At 39.8% G+C, this 23,108-nt stretch overlaps 2 protein-coding genes across 4 annotated transcripts in view; both read left to right on the top strand.

The window, feature by feature from the left end:
* LOC143285686 (uncharacterized) overlaps window positions 1-2,782 on the top strand; it is a 37,410-nt gene extending 34,628 nt beyond the window's left edge. The window contains exon 20 of the mRNA XM_076593086.1: window positions 693-2,782. Coding sequence (XP_076449201.1) covers window positions 693-810 — 118 coding nt within the window. The 3' untranslated portion in view covers window positions 811-2,782. The remainder of the gene's footprint in view (window positions 1-692) is intronic.
* The window catches only part of LOC143286014 (protein NDRG3-like), a 201,009-nt gene that overhangs the window by 158,125 nt on the left and 19,776 nt on the right, over window positions 1-23,108 (top strand). For 2 of the 3 annotated variants that reach the window (XM_076593516.1, XM_076593515.1), the window contains exons 1-5: window positions 12,059-12,092; window positions 13,436-13,509; window positions 17,275-17,379; window positions 19,393-19,492; window positions 21,506-21,626. In XM_076593516.1, the coding sequence (XP_076449631.1) occupies window positions 13,471-13,509; window positions 17,275-17,379; window positions 19,393-19,492; window positions 21,506-21,626 (365 nt within the window). In that variant the 5' untranslated portion in view covers window positions 12,059-12,092; window positions 13,436-13,470. Of the gene's footprint in view, window positions 1-12,058; window positions 12,093-13,435; window positions 13,510-17,274; window positions 17,380-19,392; window positions 19,493-21,505; window positions 21,627-23,108 lie in introns of those variants that run through there. The other variant, XM_076593517.1, reaches the window with a different exon arrangement.

Genomic DNA, 23,108 nt, shown 5'->3' with positions numbered 1-23,108 from the left:
GGTCTAGTGGATGGGGAGAAAATACTGGCACCTGTGGGATTGGAACCAGTGTGCTCAGATTCTCTTGCTTCCTAGGCGGATGCTTTACCATTAGGCCACCAGTCCACAGGAATGATATACAGTATGCATTGTGTTTTTTTTTGGTTTTTTGTTGTTGTTTTTAGGAGAAATCAGTGGATGCCTAAAAGTCCTGCAAGTGAGCAGGATAGTTTCAGCATCCCTGGAAGGTTTTGTTGGGGTGTTTTTTTTTGGGGGGTGGGGGGTTGTTTTGTTGTTGTTTTTTTTGTTTGTTTGTTTGTGTTTTGTTTTTTTCTTTCGTCTTTTTTGTCCTTCGATCATCATTTTTCTCCTTTCTGTTGTCTTTTCTTTTTTTCTTTCCTCATGTTTTTAATCTGTCCTCTTCCCAATGGCATGTTCAAACACCTACAAGACCATGCAACATATATTACACATACATGATGGCTTCACACAAAATCTTATTCCCTGAAAGAGAGGCATGGTATACATACACACACACACCCTCTCACTCTCTCTCTGTGTCTCCTTTACTCACTCAGTCCCCTCCCTCTCCACAAGCTCTACACCTAAGTACAATAATATGTATGTGCACACTGAATACTACCCTCAGGATTTTTTGTGGGCCTGACTCAGTGTTCTGGTATCTTAACGGATAGCAGTATGCATTGTTTCAGGCACATGCTGTCGGCCGACACCAAAGAGGAGCGCATCATGTGGTGCAACAAGGTCAACCAGGCCCTGGCCAACATTCGCACCTGGCACTCCGACGCCATGAGACCCATCCGCAAGTAGCTGTCACATGGGAGAGGATGCCGGCTGTGATTTCCTGGGAGAGGATGCCGGCTGTGATTTCCTGGATGTGAAGCTGGAAAAGAGGTGCCGTGGCAGGGGTTTTGACGTCTGATCCAGTGTTCATCCCAGTGATCAGGGTTCATGGCCCCGTTTCGATATGGTGCTGTGTCCTTGGGGAATGCACTTTCTACCATTTTCCTCTCTCCACCCTGGTGTGAATAGATACCTGACTTCGGTCGGGGAAGGTTGAAATAGTGGAAGGAGAGGACTGGGCCCCGCCTTCCTGTGCCCAGCCCTGGACACAGTGGACATGAATTCACTGCCCTGACGGCCATAAATGGCTATTGGACCTTTAACAGCGCTCTACAAGAATACCATGACACAGTCCCCTTGCAAAGCACTGCTCAGGAACTGACTGTACAATTTGAATGACTTTTACCTGTCTCTCTTTCTTTGATTCGGCCTTCCTTTCGTTTCTTGCACACATACACTTACAGAGTGGGAATGTGACTTGGACAAGACATTCCCCACTACAATCAAAGATACACTACAGCCCAGATAGTAGGGACTACAGTTGCCCCCTCTGTTGTTCTGATGGTCATAGTCAGACACGACTGACTATCATACACATGTTCACAGAACAGGTGGCTGCCGTGGCTTTTTTTTTTTTTCTTCACGTTTTTTTCTTTCCTTTTGTTTTCAGTGTCCTACTATGCAGTGGATTTCCAATCCTTGATTTGAAAGTCTGGGAAATCTCTGTTCAAAATGTTAAGGATCATTAGGTTTGTGAGCTTCTGGTACTGGTGTCAGAGGCTGTAACAGTGTGACTGTAGTTGATCAAGTCTTTCAAAATGTTCTTTTTTTTATTTTTGCTTTGTCCAACAGTATACACAGACTGAATATTCTGTCATAGGATCCATCAGCACTCTATTGCACTCTGGCTCTTGATGTTGTGTTCATTTCAGCTTATAATTTGCTGCTTTGATGTGTGTATTATATTCGTTACCCGTACATGTATTATATGTAATTTATGAAAGTATTGTTTCATTGTACAGAAATCCCCGGCTTAGTTTAAAGTAATACATGCGTATTAGATTTTGTTGGTCTTTTGTTTCTGAAAGGGTTTTAGTTTAGCCAGAATGTCATCAATCATTACATATATATCTGAATGTTACTGCTGTGTTTTCAAAAAGGTATAATAGTTTAAAGAAATATCCATGTTCACACGGACACTCTCAGTCTTGAATCATAAAAAGTTACAAGTTTGACAATGCTGTTAAAACAAAAGTGTTTTGTCCTTCTTAGGAAGAACAAGATGATAAAAAGAAAACAAAAAAACAAGAAAAATTGCAGGAACAGCCGCACATCATTTATCTACCAGTTTGTGTGATCCACACTTATGCCCTGCGCATTCATCAAAAAAAGATTGTCAGGTCTCGAACTGATAGGTTTTTGCACCTGTGAACTGGAACCAGTTGGTCTGAGCATTGACTGGTCAGAAAAATGGGCTGTGCTCATTCAGTGAACATATGCTGCTTGTTGAACACAGCAGGTTAAGATCGATAATGCTGGAAAACGTTGTAGAATTACATGACTCTGAGTGAGATTGTAATTCAGTCTTTGTTGGTTGACTTGTTTAAAGGCCTGACCATCACGTTGGGTTTGCGTGTAGGTTGGGCATCTACTGTTTTATCTGTCTTAAAAATATTCTTATTGACAAATGTGGTCAAGCATATATGAATCACTCTGCACACTTTGATGTCTCCTTGAAACTGAAACTGTGATGGCATGGTGATCTTTCTGACTGTGTGTTGCTGTTTGACGATTCTTACTGTCAGCTGGGCTATAAACCCGCGTACTGGTGTGTTGCTGTTTGACGATTCTTACTGTCAGCTGGGCTATAAACCAGTGTACTGGTGTGTTGCTGTTTGACGATTCTTACTGCCAGCTGGGCTATAAACCAGTGTACTGGTGTGTTGCTCTTTGATGATTCTTACTGCCAGCTGGGCTATAAACCAGTGTACTGGTGTGTTGCTCTTTGATGATTCTTACTGCCAGCTGGGCTATAAACCAGTGTACTGGTGTGTTGCTCTTTGATGATTCTTACTGCCAGCTGGGCTATAAACCAGTGTACTGGTGCATTGCTGTTTGATGATTCTTACTGTCAGCTGGGCTATAAACCAGTGTACTGGTGCATTGCTGTTTGATGATTCTTACTGCCAGCTGGGCTATAAACCAGTGTACTGGTGCATTGCTGTTTGACGATTCTTACTGTCAGCTGGGCTATAAACCAGTGTACTGGTGTGTTGCTGTTTGACGATTCTTACTGTCAGCTGGGCTATAAACCAGTGTACTGGTGTGTTGCTGTTTGACGATTCTTACTGTCAGCTGGGCTATAAACCAGTGTACTGGTGTGTTGCTGTTTGACGATTCTTACTGTCAGCTGGGCTATAAACCAGTGTACTGGTGTGTTGCTGTTTGATGATTCTTACTGTCAGCTGGGCTATAAACCAGTGTACTGGTGTGTTGCTGTTTGATGATTCTTACTGTCGGCTGGGCTATAAACCAGTGTATTGGTGTGTTGCTGTTTGACAATTCTTACTGTCAGCTGGGCTATAAACCAGTGTACTGGTGTGTTGCTGTTTGACAATTCTTACTGTCAGCTGGGCTATAAACCAGTGTACTGGTGTGTTGCTCTTTGATGATTCTTACTGTCAGCTGGGCTATAAACCAGTGTACTGGTGTGTTGCTCTTTGATGATTCTTACTGCCAGCTGGGCTATAAACCAGTGTACTGGTGTGTTGCTGTTTGATGATTCTTACTGTCAGCTGGGCTATAAACCAGTGTACTGGTGTGTTGCTCTTTGATGATTCTTACTGTCAGCTGGGCTATAAACCAGTGTACTGGTGTGTTGCTCTTTGATGATTCTTACTGTCAGCTGGGCTATAAACCAGTGTACTGGTGTGTTGCTGTTTGATGATTCTTACTGTCAGCTGGGCTATAAATCAGTGTACTCGTGTGTTGCTCTTTGATGATTCTTACTGCCAGCTGGGCTATAAACCAGTGTACTGGTGTGTTGCTGTTTGATGATTCTTACTGTCAGCTGGGCTATAAACCAGTGTACTGGTGTGTTGCTGTTTGACGATTCTTACTGTCAGCTGGGCTATAAACCAGTTTACTGGTGTGTTGCTGTTTGACAATTCTTACTGTCAGCTGGGCTATAAACCAGTGTACTGGTGTGTTGCTGTTTGATGATTCTTACTGTCAGCTGGGCTATAAACCAGTGTACTGGTGTATTGCTGTTTGACAATTCTTACTGCCAGCTGGGCGATAAACCAGTGTACTGGTGTGTTGCTCTTTGATGATTCTTACTGCCAGCTGGGCTATAAACCAGTGTACTGGTGTGTTGCTGTTTGATGATTCTTACTGCCAGCTGGGCTAACCAGTGTACTGGTGTGTTGCTGTGCTCACTGCATGCTTTCATGTAAATGTGCTGAAAATGGGACAGAAGCATGATCATGCTGCCTGTTGTTTTGGTGTAAGTCATATATCGTCATCCATAACTTATATTATAAAATGTATGTATTGTATGGAGTTGTTGTCATCCATGCATGTGTTGTAGAGAGCAGTGTGCAATTTTACTTACTGCCCATAAAGCCCTCTGGCATGTAGAGCAGCAATGAAGAATCTGGTCTGTTTTGGGCCCCCGTCTCTGATTGATACCGCTTCGTGGTCTCCGAGTTCTCCTTCGACTGATCTGCGCCAGGTGTTTGGCCTTCTTCTCTTGTGTCTGCCTTGTGGTGTCCAGTGAAGGGCTGTCCAGGTGATGTTATCTTGCTCTCTTTGCAGGACATGTCCAGTCCATTTTCAACGCCTTCTCATGATGATGTTTTCGTTGTTCTCTTGACAGTTCTTCTGTTGCTGTTTCCTTAACAAAGCTTTGTTACAGGGCTGAGTTGTTAGCCCTGTGTCCCAACACCCAGCCTGGAGGACCAGTGGATCTTGCTTTGTCCAACTTCTTCCCTTCAAGCAGTGCAGGGTCTCCTCTGGTGTGTGGCCTCCTGGCGACCTAACATCGATGGTTCCCTGTGGACTGCCGACGCTGGAACTGCGACGGATGAACCCGGGTGTGGCTGTGAATGGGGGAATCTAAATGAGCGGCGTGGGAGTAATGCCACTGAAATGGTGCAGATGATGGGGCAGCAAAAAAAAACAAAAAACAAACTTCTTCTCTTCAACCTGCCTGGTTTGGGTGGCCCTACCAGGAACATAAGCGCCCGCTGACATAGCTCTAGGAGTCTTTGAGGCACGCAGATCCCCCCACCATGGCAAGGTGGCAATTCTTGGGGCACATGTTTCCAGGTGGTCAGAGATGGAGGGTTGTATGCAAGCTTGGTGGTTACCTGTGTGAACACACTGCATGCTCTGTACAGTGGTGGTGGTGGTAGAGTGTGTTTTGGATAGCATGATTTTTTTTTTTTTTTTTTTTAATGAAGTGTAATATTGTGAACTGTGTCTTTTTGTTTGTTTGTTTGTTTAGTAGGTTTTGTTGTTGCTTTGCTACCGATAATCATGGATTCAGATTGAAAGGATGAGTGATTCAACCCTGCTGCAAAATTTATCATAAGCTTAACCAGTGAGAATTGATATTTTGCATCATTTACTTCCAGTGTCAAACTGGTGCAAGTTATCGCCAGTAGCACTGCTCTGTTGAGTGGGGTTTTTTTTTGTTGTTGTTGTTTGTTTGGAGTTTTTTGGGTTTTTTTGTTTTTAGGGGTGGGGGCTAATACAGTCCTGAGACCAACCTCTTAACCAAGTTCTAGCTCAGCCGGTGTGAGGATAATTATGACAAAACTGTGCTGGCTGAGGTATATAGTGATTTATACTTTGATTATCTATGAATCAACGGCACAGATAGTATTGACATGATTTATAATTTGATCATTTATAAATCCAGTGCAAGGAAAATAAATACATTACTGTGCTGGCCAAGGTATATGATTTATAGACTTTTCATGAATCAGCTATACAGATAGTAATGAGATGAATTATAATTTGATCATTTATAAATCAGGTGCAAGGAAAACAATGGCATGACTGTGCTGGCCAAGGTATATAATGGTTTAACATATGATCATTTATGAAGTCACTGCAAGGAAAGCAATGACACAGCTGTGCTAATCAAAATGGAATAAAAGCTTTAATTCTAGTTTCATTTTATGTAAATGGACACACACAACAATATCTCTCCTGTTTGATCTCTGCCTCATCAACACATGATGAAATAGACATATCACAAAGTCTGTCAAATGATGTCAGAGGAGAAGGCACAAATTATCAGATTTGGTTTTGTGGTGTATAGTTCTTTTGTTTTCCAATGATACCCTGAAGAATAGGATCATGGAAAGACTTTGCAGGCTGCATCATTTGCATGAACTCCAAGCCGAAAATTCCCCCCATGGGATGCCTGTGGGTCTGTCAGTATAAACAGCATCCCCACCTTCTGGAAATTCTGTGCTAGAAAGTTGCTCTTTTCTGTTGCTCTTTTTGTTTCTGCCTTTTTTCTTCTTTCACTGTTGTCTCCTTTATTCTGCCTTCCCAGTCCATTCCCTTTCATTTTTTAAGCAAGCCTTGACACTTTTTTTTTCTCTTTGATCTCTGTGATTGTGGTGATCATGTTGTTGCCAGCAAGGCAACAAATCAGAACTGCACCTAGGCAGTAATCTGAAGAACTCCAAGGCAACAAAATTTGTCATCTGAAAGGATCCGGGCCATTTGGGGCATGGAGTAAACTCATTTTTGTATGCAGTTGATTTACAGGAAGTGGAGAAGAAACTCTGTTTCAGTGAAATCAATCTGGAACTAGCTGTTTCTATTGCTACAAGACCTAGAAATATGATGAATGTCAAGGGAAACATTTGTTTTCAAGAGAGATTAATTCATAAATGGTTCATGATGCATTCAAACTGTTCCATTGGATGGTGATCAATCACTGACCAAATACAGGAAAATAGAGAAAACACAACTGACACGCATTATCTATCATCTGTGTCATAGCTTTTCTCATGTTCAGAGAGTGAGCAGAAATTTTCACTCGCTTAGAGAGCAGAAGGAAGATGTATTACAAAATCAGGTACCACACTTAAAGAATTTATAGAAAAAGCTTGGTGTGGAATACCTTTGTTTCCTATTTCAGATTTTTCTTTAATAGAAGTGGACTGGGATCTTCTTTCAGTTACCATATTTCCCCCAGAACCAGTGAACAAATGATTTTCCCCCCACAGTATTTATGTGTATATGTGGATGTAAATAAATGCTACGTGGTACAAATATCAGTTTCAATACATTTGCTTTTGTGTCAATGTTTATTCTGTAGAACAGTTATTTTGTGCATTAAACCTCTTGATTGCAAATGCCTTGCATATTAATCTGTTTTAGTTAATACACAGTATGTGACTCAATACAGTATCATCAACGCCTGTTCAGTTATACGTGCAATTCTGCCCAGTTAGCAAAATCAGTTTACAACTTTTGCTTTTCTTTTATTTCTTGCTGCTTTTCATTTGGCATACATACAGGCTGAGCTTGAGTATTTTAATAAAGGACGCAAATTGTTGTTTGGTGATGGTTGTTTTTGGAAGGCTGTTTGGCAGTATGGTAAATGCATAGTGAACCTTCAGTGTGAGATGTTCTGAGATGTGGCCTTTGGTTTTATCAAATCTCCTTCCACAGTATATTTCATATGTTCAGAAAATTACACAGTATTGTTATACACAGATTTTTTGTGTTAACTGATTGCATAGTGAACCTTCAGTGTGAGATGTTCTGAGATGTGGCCTTTGGTTTTATCAAATCTCCTTCCACAGTATATTTCATATGTTCAGAAAATTACACAGTATTGTTATACACAGATTTTTTGTGTTAACTGATTGCATAGTGAACCTTCAGTGTGAGATGTTCTGAGATGTGGCCTTTGGTTTTATCAAATCTCCTTCCACAGTATATTTCATATCTTCAGAAAATTACACAGTATTGTTATACACAGATTTTATGTGTTAACTGATAAGAGAAAGAAGTTTGGACACACACAAACACACACACACACACATCCATACTTGCATGCACACACACACACACAGAGCTTTGTCCTGCAGAAAATTTGATTCATTATTATAAAACTGATTTATTTTTGTTCAAGATAACTAGACTCATTACCTTCCTGTTTCAAGTATTCTGTGGTAACTATTACACCATGGTCAACAGCAAGATCAGTCAACATGTATTGGTATTAATAATAACCAGCAATGACACCCCCACCGACGGGCGCAATAGCCGAGTGGTTAAAGCGTTGGACTGTCAATCTGAGGGTCCCGGGTTCGAATCACGGTGACAGCGCCTGGTGGGTAAAGGGTGGAGATTTTTACGATCTCCCAGGTCAACATGTGCAGACCTGCTAGTGCCTGAACCCCCTTCGTGTGTATATGCAAGCAGAAGATCAAATACGCACGTTATAGATCCTGTAATCCATGTCAGCGTTCGGTTGGTTATGGAAACAAGAACATACCCAGCATGCACACCCCCGAAAACGGAGTATGGCTGCCTACATGGCAGGGTAAAAACGGTCATACACATAAAAGCCCACTTGTGTACATACAAGTGAGCGCAGAAGAAGAAGAAGAAGACACCCCCACCCTTCCATCCTACAAAAAGCACAGAGTGGTTGTCAAGTGAGTATGCATATCCAATACTGACATATTACAATCAACACAATGAATTATTGAGTGAATCCAAAAAAAACCCAGAGCTTTCAACAGTCTGAATCAATCTCAGCTGAGAATGACTAGTTATTTTCAAAATTTACTTCATTAACACAACTGAGATCAGTTTGAAATTAGGAGTGAAAGGAAAGGGGGGGAAATGCTGATACATGGACTAGCAGATTTTTCTTCTTCATTGATGTGTGGTTCGCAACTCACATGGTAACTTGATCAAACAAGTGTATGACCCATCATTGCCCTACATTTATGCAGGTGTGCATGCTGGTTGCCTTCCATAAACTATCAAACCTTGACATAGATTACATGATCTTTTGCATGTACATTTGATATGTATGTGAATACAAATAAAGATTAAAGCACTGACAGGTCAGCAGGTATGTTGATCTGGGAGATCAGAAAAAAACTAATCTCCTCCCTTAACCCACACTCACCACAACTGGGATCTGAAATAAGGACCAGACAGTCACGACAGCCCAGTGGTTTGAGCACTGGAATTTCATTTTGAGGGTTCTGTGTTACAGTCCTGGCTGTGGAACATTACTGGCATTACTCTGAAGAACACTGCAAAGTTTGACAAGCATGTTGACACCGTAGGGCCAGAGCAAGAGGATTCGTGTACTTCATCCTACACTAGTAGCTTGCTACCACCATAAATGTCCCAAATATATGACACACAGTGTACCCAGTAATAGAGTGTGCATGCAGTGTGAAACCCAACAGAGGAGATGTCAACATGTTGGAAGCAAGTTTACCAGGCTGCTTGCCCGAAACAGCACAAGACACAAAGTGTTGACTAAATATGCTGCAGAAACTTCACTGGCTTTCTTTAAAAGTCTGCAGATGTGCTGCAAAATCACCCACACTCCTCAGTGGCAGCCTTGCTGCAGTGGAATACCATCCACTGAAAGGACAGCCCCACAGAGCCCATCACACCCAACCCCAATCATTTGAGTGGACCCCAGTCAAGGCTGATTATACTTCTTTGTTCATGGACTACAACTCCCATGCTCACTCATGTTCACGAGTGGGCTGTTACATGTATGACAGTTTTTACCCTGCCAAGTAGGCAGCAATACTCCATTTTTGGGGTGTGCATACCAGATATATTCTTGTTTCCATAACCCACCAAAAACTGACATGGATGACAGGATCTTTAACGTGTTTATTTGATCTTCTGCTTGCAAAAACAGAGGACGGTGGTTCAGGCACAAGCAGGTCTGCACATATGTTGACCTGGGAGATCAGAAAAATCTCCACCCTTTACCCACCAGGCGCAGTTACTGAGATTCAAACCTGGGACTTTCAGATTGAAAGTCCAATGCTTTAACACTCAGCTATTGCACCTGTCAGCTGATTATACAAACTTTACATGAACAACTAGAATGCTCTATTTCTGAGAGATAGTTTCTGCTGATCTTTTGCTCGGTGCCTTCACTGTGAAGGTGACTTTGCACTGAATCCCCATTTGCTCATCAACCTCAACACCCAATTCTGGCCTGGCCTAAAGTCAACACTGGGCGGGAGAGGGGGGAATGAGCGACCATGGCATGAGTACAACACTGAAGCCCATGCAACTGACAGTACAGCAGCACCAACAGTAAACACAGGCTCTTTTTATAATTAAAAAAAAAAAAAAAGTGCACCGAAGTGCCATCAGATGATGCAGCAACCCAAAAGTTAAATGTGCCCAGCCCAATCATTGGATGGAGCAGACCCAATGCCCAAAGGCATGGGGCTAATTTTTTGGACCTCTAAGTTTTTTGTTGGTTTTTTTATGCCCTTGTTACATAATTTCTTAATGATTTGCTTTGCTTGCCTATACTAATTTCCTTTTATCATCAATGAAAATAAAATCCCACTCATCAAAATCTTGAAAACTGTTGCATTTTGGGATCACTGTCAAACAGATTTTTGAAGTGGTTCAGTTTTAATGTTCGTGTTAAGGCTGTTCCAGTGCTTGATAATTCAACTCATCAAAATCTTGAAAACTCTGTTGCACTTTGGGATCACTGTTGAACAGATTTTTTAACTTGTTAAGACTGTGCAGTTCATGTTCTGGTTGTTCAAGTGCTTGATGACTCAATTTGTAAAACTGAACTTACAGATGTTAGTATTTACAATGTCTTAAATTATGTTTTGCCTCATTATTCCTTGCTTTATCAGAAGAATTCTTAACAAACATTTTGTCTGCATTGATATTGTTGAAGTTATTCAATATTCTAAATATCTGGATTAAATCTCTGAGTCTCAATCTTCTTCCTTTCAATGATGGCAACTGCAAGTATCTAAGTATGTCATATCTCTGCATTCCTTAATTATTTTGGTGGCTCTCCTTTGAACATTTTCCATTCTTTAGATGTGACCAAACTTGGGTTTTGTACAATTTTGAAAAAGTGTTTTTATCTTGCTCTTGATAGACACTTGAGGCCAGGTAGTGGCCTGATCGCCGTTCTGGGCTCGTCACTATTCTAAACACTAGCATGCGTGGTGAAGACTCGTGGACTACTGACTTGTAGTAGCACTCTGGGTCGTAAAGGGAGGGAATACTGGCCCAGCGAGTGCTGAAGCAGCCCTTGAAAGCAGCTAGTGTTGGGGCTGTTACCACCTCTTCTGGGAGACCATTCCTGGTGTTATCAATATAATCAAAGGACCTTTTTATCATGCCTATTTTCGGTTTGCTTTAACAATTGCCTTCTGTATGTGTGGATCAAAGGATAAAATTTCATCAAAAATTACTCTCAGATCTTTTTCTTCGCTACAAACAATAATGCCCAAGCTGACTGCAGACAAATCACACCATCTCTCTAATTGCAACAACTTTATAACATCTGGTATGTCTGGATGTTGAAGCTTGAAATGCCGGAAAGAATGTTTGCCGATAATAACCATTAGCCTAACACAAAGGGTCTTTAGAACCGCACATAGTATCTGTCTACATCTATTGTTAATTAAAAGGAAAATGCTGGCTATTTCACATCCCACATAACGGCAGCATAAAGAGCATACTATTTTGCTGCGCGCTCAGTTTGATCAAATAAAATACCCATCACAGAATACAAAAGGGTGTGTGCCTACTGTGTCTTTAACAACAGTGTTATTTTCATGCGAAAAAAAAAGAACCTTTTTGGTCAGGAATGGAGCATGAAGGGGCGCGGTGTCATAAAAAATTGATGGCTCTGCGTCAGTGAGTCACGTTTCTTTACAGCATTGTCTAATACGACGCGTGACATGGTGATAAACAAGACAGGATCAATTACCTATGGCTTCCAATCTCATTTGGATACTTCTTTGCTTGCATGTGGTTCTCTTGTGCTGAGAGCGAAGCATCACGATCGAAAGTTGAGGTCATCGTCTGCTTGCGGCCAACCAATCGTGTTTTTACATTGAAAAGAGTTTCTTTATTTTCACAATATCTGATTGGGTGAATAATTACGCTGTAGCCAATCGCCGTGTGTTATCCACTTTGTGGTCAAATTCGTGGTGGACGTCTGTAGGTCAAATAAGGTAAAACGTAGAATTTTCTGTCTCGTCAACTGGTGTTTTGTTCTTTCTTTATATGACAAAATAATGTGCTGTTGTCTGATAATGCTAACGATTTATCAGAAAAAAGCAGCAGCGTAAAGGAGGCCAATGCTGGGTAACTAATGTATACACATCACATTTTCAGGAGCCTGATAATGATCTAGGAGTAGGATGGATTTCATTTATGTTCGAGGACTTGATAACGGAACGATCAAGGAGCTGTTGCATTGCATGCATTGTAAAGAAAACAGGTGCTCGTTTATTTCAGTCAACGTGTATTTCAAATAGAATACGATATCCTATTTTTGACATAAGAATAATCCAGTCTAGTGACCACAGCACTGTCGAAATAATTTCGTGAATGTGATGTTCACAGACCTGATAGGAATTCCTGTACAGTAAGTATTGTCAAAATGATGAATGATCAGTTCTGTATTAGGTACCATAAAGTAATAGAACAGTTTTAGCACACCTAAAAGATCAAAATTGTGGACCTTGGCTATTTTACAAAGGAATATGATAAAGAAACATGCATTAACACAGAAAAAAACGTTTTGATTAAGGTTTTGTTTCTGCTTCATATTTTTCTTTTTCTTTTTCTGTTCTTTACTTGTTCTTCTTCTTCACCAAAAGGGCTTGCTGTTCTCCCATTTACATGCAGTTCATATATGTGCACAGATGTATAGCTCTCAAATGAATGTAACATTTTTTTGTAGTTTTTTTTTTTTTTGTGTGTGTGTGTGTGTCTTTTCGTATGTGTGTTTTTTTCTTTCTTTCTTTTGTTTTCTTTTCTTTCTCTTTTCTTTATTCTGGAGGAGGCTTAGAAGTTGGTGTTTGAAGGGCAGGGATAGGTATCAGAGCAGTTACACTTGTTTTGTTGTTTTTCTTTATTATTTTCAAAAGATTGTACATTTGCATTTTTGTGAATGCTTTTCAGTTCAGCTAAGGCAATAATATCAGTTCTCTCTCTCTCTCTCTCTCTCTCTCTCTCTCTCACACACACACACACACACACACACACACACACACACGTACACACTTTGCCAGAGATGGGTTCTTAAGTCATCACTTCAAATTATGATTGTAGTTGCATGCAGACATAACTAAATACTTGTTAAAATTCTGTCACATCATTATGATCTATCAAAACTGTTTAGTTCACTAATATTACTTTACTTTTCAATGCCATGGTGTCTTTATTTGATTATTGATCACTGTGTTGTGTATTTTTCAGTTTTGCTTTGTCATATAGTCATGATTTTATTTGGTTTTACCTAACATTCTGATTTTAATTCTGTTTGGTTTGTTATGATTTTTTTTTGCAGCATTTTACTGTTTTTGAAGCACACTTGGTTAAATTATGGAGACTGAGCGTCTTTTGACTGCAAGTCGTCTTGAGGTTAGCATGCACTGCTTTGTTTCTGTTTGTTTCCTTTATTGGTTTGGTTGTTTTGACATTGCTAAGGAAAGAGAAGATCCTTAGTAAGAAATGATAGTAAAGAATGTTTTACCACCACCCACACACACCCAATACACAGACTGATAGTGATATGTACAGTAAACATATACATGCATGCATGTGCATCAGGTACATACATGCGTGTGCACACACGGACACACAGATCACTTCGTTGTGCTTTCATTTGAAAATTATATAACATGTTCCCAAAATGATGCTGCTAGTACCTCATTGGTCAGGTGAATGTAATGCTATCAAAGACAGATCATCACACAGAATGGAACAGTGACAGGCTGTGATGATAAAATGAGCTGTCTGTCAAGGCACTATTTTGCCATGGTTCACTTGATATCAGTGCTGACAGACAATGGATGATCTGCTGCAGATTTTAGTTCTTGTATCCTGTGATGTATATATATGATCCAGCATAGTAGCAATGTAAATCATACTGAAAATTAATCTGGTCACATTTATGTGGACAGTAGCATTATGATTACTGCGACTGAAAATGTTTATATTGCGTTCAAAATTTCAAGCACGAAGGATAGAGTTGAGGGTAAGAAAAACCCTGTAAGAATAAGAATAATACATTAAGTGGGTGTGTTTTAAAATGTGAAATGAAAAAAATATATTTAGAACAATAGATGTCAAAGTATACTGAAGTTTTGCTTGAAATGTTGAATATATTCTTATATTTCTATATAAATTTCAGGTATGATACAAGATTTTATATATATATATATATATATATATAATCTTATATCATACCTTGTAGCTTTTTTTCTTTCTTTTTTTTTTCTTTTTTTAATCAGTTAAGATTCAGACTACATTGTTATTTAGCACTGACCTAAAAAGAAGACATGGCCAATCTTCCGCAGAGCCTGTTCCAGTAATTCTCAACAGCTGTCAGCTCGGTGATATTTACTCAGACATCTTAGCCAGATAAAACCATCCATGGTTGACAACTGAAGAGAAAGTCTTTAACACATATATGCCAGTTGCTGCTTCTGTGGAGGACTTCTTAGTCTGAATGAAGTACCCTTTAAAGAGTCGTGTCTCACTCCCTTTCATCAAACTTCAGTTATCTACTGAATCAAGCCATTTCCTTCCACAGTACCTCTTTACTTTCATTCATTGATTTAATGACTGAAGGGCTCTTGAGTTGTGGCTGACAATTGCAAAATTTACTTGAACCAATTTTGCGCAAGACTTTTTTTTTTAACCCCCCACCCCCCCACCCTCCTTGTGTATGGCAGTAAGAAAACAATTTTTTTTTTTTAATTTCCCGATAATTGTCTGTTTTGTTCCATCACTTATACTCAGGAAACACCAGATCCGAAACAAGCTGTTGGGTATATTGTGAGTTCAGTGCACTTGAGGTGTTTTCACATTGTAGTATTGTCTCTGTTGTATGCCATGCTAGTGAGCAATCACTTTTTGACACCTGACATTATCCACTGTACTCTGTGCTGTTTTCGCAGTGTGAATGCATTTACAACATACATGTCAGTATTTCTCTTCTACAATGTGAGTGTATTCATTTGAAGAAAAAAAAAAGAAGGTAATAACTAATATGCTACATAATGTGCATGAGTGAAAGTGAGATGCAATAGATTTGGATATGCAGCTTAATTGCCAGTTTAGATACCCAGTGGATATAAAGATGGCTTGAATACAATTTGTATAATCATGATGGTGATGGCTATGTGCAGTGAGTGGCAGACTTGATGGACTCAAGAGTTGCGAATTTCAGCAAGTTTTTATGTGAATCGTGTACACATGGCACTGGCACTTAACAGCTGTATTTTGCCTTAAAAGCCCATGACAGAGACATGTCAGAGATTGACTCGCACGCATGGACTGTCAGTGGTTTAAACTGGCAGTTCTTATGCACATTTCCATGGAGTATTGAGTTTGCAGAAATGAAGTAACATGCACAGTCTCTCATAAAGAACTATCATTCAAATATTTGTCCTGCACAAGGTGAATTTGGAACACATAGGTGTTTGTGTTTTCTGGTGAAAATCTAAATTTTTGTGTTGATTTCTTCTGTTTTATTTGTTGTAAAATCAACTATCATCACTTAAAAGTGGAAAGACATAAAGATACTTGAAGAAAGGTTATGGTGGTCATAAGATGTTGGTAAAAAAAAAAAAAAAGTTAAAAAAAAAAAAATTGTCAATAAATGAAACATGAAAAGCAACATTTATGAATTCTTTGTCTGTTGAAAATCGCATGAAATAATTAATTTTTCAAGTTGGTATTTAATGAAATCACCAAAAAAAAAGCCGCATATTTTGCTTGTAATTGGTTGGTTTCGTTGTGTGTTCTTCATTTTCTGTGTTTGTGGACTTCAAATCATGTGTTCACTCACAAGTGTGCATTTACATGCATGATAGGTTTTACCCTGCAATTTACTGACGTAGGCAGTCACACACTATTTTTGGACGTATGCATGCTGGGTATGTTCTTGTTTCTATAACCAAAAAAAGCACTAACTTAAGGGATCTTTGATATGCATACATATGAATTAATCTTCTGCATGTGAATATACATGAAGCATGAAGAGGATACAGACACTGGCATGTGTGCACATTTTTTATTCTGGCAGATGAAAAGAATCACCATCGTTAACTCACATAGCGCCATGGCCAGGATTTGAACCCATGACCCGCAGATTGAAAGTCCAGTGCTTCAACCACTCGGCCATTTATGTGTTCATTGAGTTGATTATTTATCATGAAATCTAACATTTTACTTTGTATTTCAGTTTTTAAATACCTTTTTTCCACTTTGTGAACTTTATTCCATTACCTTTTCAATTTTCCTTTATTTTATCCGTGTTAATCAAACATTTTGAATTACGTGTAATCACTTCATGCACACACAATCACTTGCGTTGTCACCATGAACGTTTCTCAAAAATTATGTGGGTCCATTTTTATTTTTATGTTAAGAGCTGTAGGAACATTGCATGCAAGTTCTTTGACAATATTGCATTGTTATTCGGTCGTTACTTCAATGCTGGCGCTGCATTATTTGTATTTGTCTTTGTGTTCTCACAGTTTGCTGTAATTTAAATGCATGTAATATATTTTGCTTTATTTGTCATATATGAATGTGTGTGTGTGTGTTTATTTAAGATAAATTGATGGCAGTTTGAATTGCATACTTATGTTTTAATCTTTTCAGTAAGATATTGTTCGTTTTTGTTTTCTAAAGCTTATTTAAGAAAAGCTTTTGTTTGGATTTTAGATGAAGATTAAGTCTAAGGTTTGATAAATTTGATTCTGAATCCCATGGCAGCATGGACAACATCCTCATTATTATTCATCATAAATTACATATTTCTTGCATCGTATATGATAATTTCCTTTTTTGTCAGATTTAGAATGGAACTTTGGATTATCTGTTTGTTATTCAGGAGTTGATTTGTGAACATGGTAATGTGTTCCTGTATAAACAACATTTTTTGTCGTAGGAGATTTAAAAAAAAATTTTTTATCTACACAGTACACAGACACACACACACACACACACACACACACACACACACACACACACACACACACGCACACAGAGCATTGACAGAATTTGAAAACCTTTACAGTGTGTAGAATGTAAGAAAGAATTAGACATACCTTCTTGTTTGAGTTTGTTTTCATTCATTGCCCATGAAATGACATGTTCCCCTCCTCTGTTCAGAATCGTACGATGGAAAAACTGACTGACATTGAACTGATGAGTATCGAAGCCACAGACCCAATGCCCAGATCTTTTGCCAACGACGCTGCAGCCGTCCTTCTCCAGGTTTCACTGCATTTCTGTCACTTTTCATCATTGATATTGTATGAGAAACAAGAGATTTATGTTTAAAAGTTAAGTGATAACAATAATCACAATGAATACATTTGTACAGCGCATTTCTCTGAGATCATTCGGACTCAGTGCGTTGGTAATCACGCAATCACATGCAGGCATGCCTGAAAATTACTAACAACACTCAACCATACACACAAGCACCCATGAGTAGAAAAATGCATATATTAACAGTGGGAGAGGGAAAAAATCACAAAAATGCCTCACACAACAGATGAGTTTTTAGTAGAATTTGAACAGAGGGAGTGTTGTGTGGTATTGAAGACTGACAGGCAGTGAATTCCAGACAGTGGGAGCACAAAAACAAAATGGCTAATGGCTTTACACAGATGTGCTTCCTATCGTTTTTGTGGAGTGCATGATTGTATAAGATATTTGAAAAAATTGTTTAACGTTTAAAAAAAGGTTTAATGTCTCATAGCCTTTTGTGGCCACCAGGACAGTGCTTTCATATCCAAGGATTGGTTCAATTTTTATGCGGTTTTCTTCATTGCTAGGGCTAAACATCATGGCAACTGCGCAGCAAGTGCTTAAAGAATTTGTGATGGATTTTGGTAGTGAATTGAACCCAGTTAATAACATTGACATTGACACATAATTCATCCAGTAATTGTTGAGGAAAGTGACAGAGATCAGATTTCTTTTAGGCAGCAAAGTTTCAAATGAATTGAACAAATAATTTGTTAGTAAGTGAGATTTAAACTATTTCTGTTTTTTATTTAAACGTACAAATAAAGTATTGAACCCCTTGTCTTTCAGCTTTAGCAGTTCGTGTCAAAATCATATTTGAAGCATTATGTGAAGTTTGGGAGCTGTTGGTTGAGCAGTTATGAAATTGTGACTTAAGTGAAGCACCCCTCTGCATTGTTTTAGAGGGGCCAAAACATGCCAGACCAGGATGGCTGTACAGGCAGATGACTTTAATCCTTTGAGCCCTGACCACCGCTTTACCGGTGGTGGGGAGGGGTGGGGTGGCATAATGCCTGGCCACTGGTTAAGCGGTGCATAAACACTTGTGTCGTGTTTTGCTATTGGTTGACTTATATTGAAGAGCCAATCAGAAAAACCGTAATATTCTGACGTCAGCGAACGTAGTACCAACATTGCCATGCCTTTTCACTGTGTTTCGTGCATGTGCTTTGGATAAAAAAAAGATTGATTTCTACCATGAAGCGTGCAGTCTCAACCTGACACGCCTCCTTTGATCAACTAATTCTGCATGCTCAGATTCATTTTCAACATCACTATCTGTAGCAAAATCATCCGATTCGAATTCCACCTCACTATCAGAGTAATCATTGTCATACTCTACTTCCGATAAATTATCAAGCATATCAATTACTTGCTGCATTGTGTACAGTTGTTTTCTCGCACATTTTGTCCCTGATTTCTGCCCTGATGGGCCAGGTTGAGACTCTGCACGCTTCAAGTGTTTACGCACCGCTCAACCGGTGGCTGGGCATTATGTCATTTTTCTCTGCCACCGGTAAAGCGGTGGTCAGGGCTCAAAGGGTTTAATACCAATTATTTGCAAATTTCGGCTCAGGAGCTCAGGCAGAAGGGTTAAAATTGCTCAGGAACTCAGGGCTCAAAGAGTTAAAGGGATGAAAGGGTTGAAAGGAGGCAGCCATGGCAGAAATTGTTTGGCACTGGATTTCTGATCCAGTGTCCACCAGTGATCAGGGTTTGAGGTATGGTTTCAGCATGGTGTTGTGTCCTTGGGAAAGGCACTTTACATTGATTTTCTTCACTCCATCCATGTGTGTAAGAACCTAAACTTTGGTTGGGGAGGGTTGAAATGGTGGAAGGAGAGGATTGGGTCGTGTGTTCCTATGCCGAGCCCTTGACATAGTGGATGTGAATTCACTGCCCTGATGACCGTATATATCATAAGGCTATGGGACCTGAAACCTTCCACCTTTATCTGATTAATCTTCTTCCCAGGAGGACGATGTGGAGACTCCCTATGGCAACATGCATGTTGCTATTCAAGGCGATCGTACCAAGCCTGCCATCCTGACCTTTCATGACATTGGTCTAAACCGTGAGTATGCTTTGCTTGCTTTCTTTGTGCATGAATTACTGCTTTGAATATGTATGTTTCTGTATCTTTGTAATGAAAGGTGGTTTAATTTAGAAATAGGAAGGGGTTATCAAATTAGATTGTATCTATATTTATGCGTCAGTATGTTATTGTGAGTGCAGTAGTTTATATTGATCATCTTGTTGTATTGTTCAGCAGAATAAATTTGCAGTAAGTCCATCGTTTGTTACAGTTTAGTTGGACTTTTGATGGATTATTTCCGGTGTGCATATTTTCTGGATAACTCACAATGTTCCATTTATTCTCTGTAAAGCAGGGTGATTTATTACATGTGCTGTTACCAGAATTTGGTGAGGTGAAAGATCAGAATTTGTTGAGGTGATTTTTTTTTCAGTTTTAGCTTAAGTCTCAACCAGACATATCCCCTGTCCCCCTGTGTTTCTTTTTAACCATCATTTTACATCACTGGCATTGAGATTGTACTGTACTGCTATTAGATTGCTCTGAACTGCAAGAAGCATTATATTTTCACCATGGAACTTCAGTATTGAGATGGTGAGGAAGTGTTACTATTGATACTTACTATAGCACCTGTCTTTGGTCAAAGACAAAACGCCAAGATCTTTACAAACACATAGTAGTGCAACAACCTGTCTAACTGGGCAGAGCTTACTGACAGCTGCATTCAGGCACTCCTGATTCTTTTCCTGTGTCGTTCAGTCAGGCTTGAGTCATGCAGACACATACACAAGTACCGTATATTTATTCATAGCAGATAGAAACAGGGACTTCTTCTTCTTCTTCTTCTTCTTCTTCTTCATTCGTGAGCTGCAACTCCCACGTTCACTCGTATGCACACGAGTGGGCTTTTACGTGTATACTCCGCTTTCGGGGGCGTGCATGCTGGGTATGTTCTTGTTTCCATAACCCACTGAACGCTGACATGGATTACAGGATCTTTAACGTGCGTATTTGATTTTCTGCTTGTGTCTACACACGAAGGGGGTTCAGGCACTAGCAGGTCTGCACGAATGTTGACCTGGGAGATCGTAAAAATCTCCACCCTTTACCCACCAGGCGCCGTCACCATGATTCGAACCCCGGACTCTTAGATTGAAAGTCCAACGCTTTAACCACTCGGCTATTGCGCCCGTCAGAAACAGGGACATTCCCCAGGATATATGGGTGGCGCTGCATTATGGTGATACGCTCACTCTGTCTTGGAAGAGCAGATTGAATTTCATTCATCTGTTGTGGCCGATGTGTAACACAACACAAAAAAAGCACAATACAGTATATTACAATACAGTAACACAGTACACATCAGATCGGTACAGTACAGAAAAGTACAATACAGTACAACACTTACATACTTATCCTCTTCATGCCCTGCTTCACAAAAGCCTTTTACCAGAGATCTTCATTGTTGCCTGTTAATGCTGTCTTAGCATGTGTGTGTGTGTACACACATGCAGGGCATATTTTGTGCTTTATTTATGTGATTATTCATATCTGCAACTTGTAGTATTGTGTTGGTGTACATAGATTGTCTTTCACTTCCATGTCCTTACGTGCTGTCGTGTTGTTTAATACACTATCGTTTATGTACTGTTTCATGCGAGGTGCTTAGAGTTTGTGCCATATAGATACGATATATTATTATTAGTTGTAGTATTATCTTCCCCAAAGTATAGCCATTTTTCTTCCCTCCTTTTTGACCAGTTCTGCATGTCGGATCAGCGCATTGAGTTTATACAAAGATCAGGCATCTGCCTTTACTTTTTAGAAATCTGTTATTTCTTCTTTTTTTCTTATGTACAGCAGATATAGTGAAATGAACATGGATGAGTCCGGAAACTTCGACACCACCTTGAAACCGAAACTGACCTGTTTTGCACTGTGTCTCCTTACGTCTTCCTTGCGCTCTTTTTTTTTTTTTTCTTTTTTTTTCCACCTGTAGTGCAGAACAATGCAGGAGAAAGACTTGGTCTCAGTAAAGTGATGTATTTGCAGATGTGACCTGCTTCCAAGGATTCTTCAGTTTCGCTGAGATGCAGCCGATCCTCAGACACTTCTGTGTCTACCATGTCAACGCCCCGGGGCAGGAGGAAGGGGCACTGCACCTCAGGCCTGAGTATGGTGACACTTTAATGACAATAACGATAGTAATGATAATAATGATAATAACAGCAATAATAATCCAGTTTATGTAGCGCTTTTCCATGTAAAACATGCTGAATTGCACTGTGCAGTGTAAAAACCGATGAGCAAAGCATGCATTTGAGCGCTAGATTGAAAAACTTCATACCATAGCCTTGCGCAGACATCCAACCAAACACTGAAGTATGTTCAGATTCACACAGAAATAACTGTATACGACACACAACACTTATTACACATGTGTCATACATCACAATACCTCATAATGCACAAATAATGCACATTTCATATCACAGTACTTGACGCTAGTGCCGCAATGCTCAGAACAATTATGGGTCGTTCTCCAGAACTGGGTACCAGAAGTGTGATGTGAGGCCTCAAAAATAAACATCTGAAAATGCTTCAGTATTGCATGGTAGTATGTCGCTTAACATTATGCTACCCCCCCACCCCCCACGCCCCCACCCCCATCCCCCCCTCAGCCTCCCGCCCCAACTCTCCCCACTACCCCTGACAGTTGTATCACTGCAGTGAAGCTAACTGATCACCCTGAATTAATCTCTCACTCAGTTGATGTGCTGGTCTGTTGAATTATTCACTTGGTCATTTATGGTGGTGAACGTTCATACCTTGTATGGGGTTGCAGTGAATAACAACGGGGAGAGAGGGTGGGTTGGTGGGTGTTAGCCCTCGATTTCTCAAAATCCCATGATTTCTCTCACTTTGGCACTGAAGTATTTGGACCAAAACCAATCACTTCACCAATAGCTTTTTCCCCAAAGCAGTCTCGCGAACAAATCCAGTATGATTAAAGAGAGTTGTGCAATCAACAAATGACAGTGTGTGAGTAAAGCATTGTGAAACACCTTTTTCTGTCACATTTATATAGAAAGTTGAATCACTTTAATCCAAACATCTCTCGGGAAAGATTTGGTTCACGTCTTATTACATTAGATATATATATATTTGTTTGAGTTGTATACATTGCCTTAATTTCTTTGTTTGCTTTTGGTTTTGATGTTGAATTTGAGGTTGATGCATTGCAGTGATCCATCTTATGTGAAATGCATTAAACAGATGTGTTTGAATGTCATTACTGTTGATGTCTTCGCTGACGCCACTGTCATTATCATGATCGTCGTTGTCGTCGCTCCCTTTCTTTCTCTTGTCTTTTCCTCTCTCTCATTTTTCTCTTAGATTTGCATTGGGAAAAGTCAAGAAACCAACTCCAGTGATAAAGGAAATAGTTGTGATCAAAATAAAGGGGACTTCCCACACTTTCTGACACATTGTGAGAAATTGTGGGGGGGGGGGGGGACCCCTCATGGTTTCTCGCAGTTGAGAGAAAACGTGGGAGGGGAACGACCACACTTTCTCACAAAGTGAGAGAAATCGTGGGATTGCGAGAAATCGTGGGCTTACAGGGGGATCGGTTTATTGACTTTATCGGTTTATG

This window comes from Babylonia areolata, chromosome 9, assembly GCF_041734735.1.
Source record: "Babylonia areolata isolate BAREFJ2019XMU chromosome 9, ASM4173473v1, whole genome shotgun sequence".
Classification (NCBI taxonomy): domain Eukaryota; kingdom Metazoa; phylum Mollusca; class Gastropoda; order Neogastropoda; family Buccinidae; genus Babylonia; species Babylonia areolata.
Note: the sequence above shows the minus strand (reverse complement) of the source record. Positions and strands in the feature narration are given on the sequence as shown.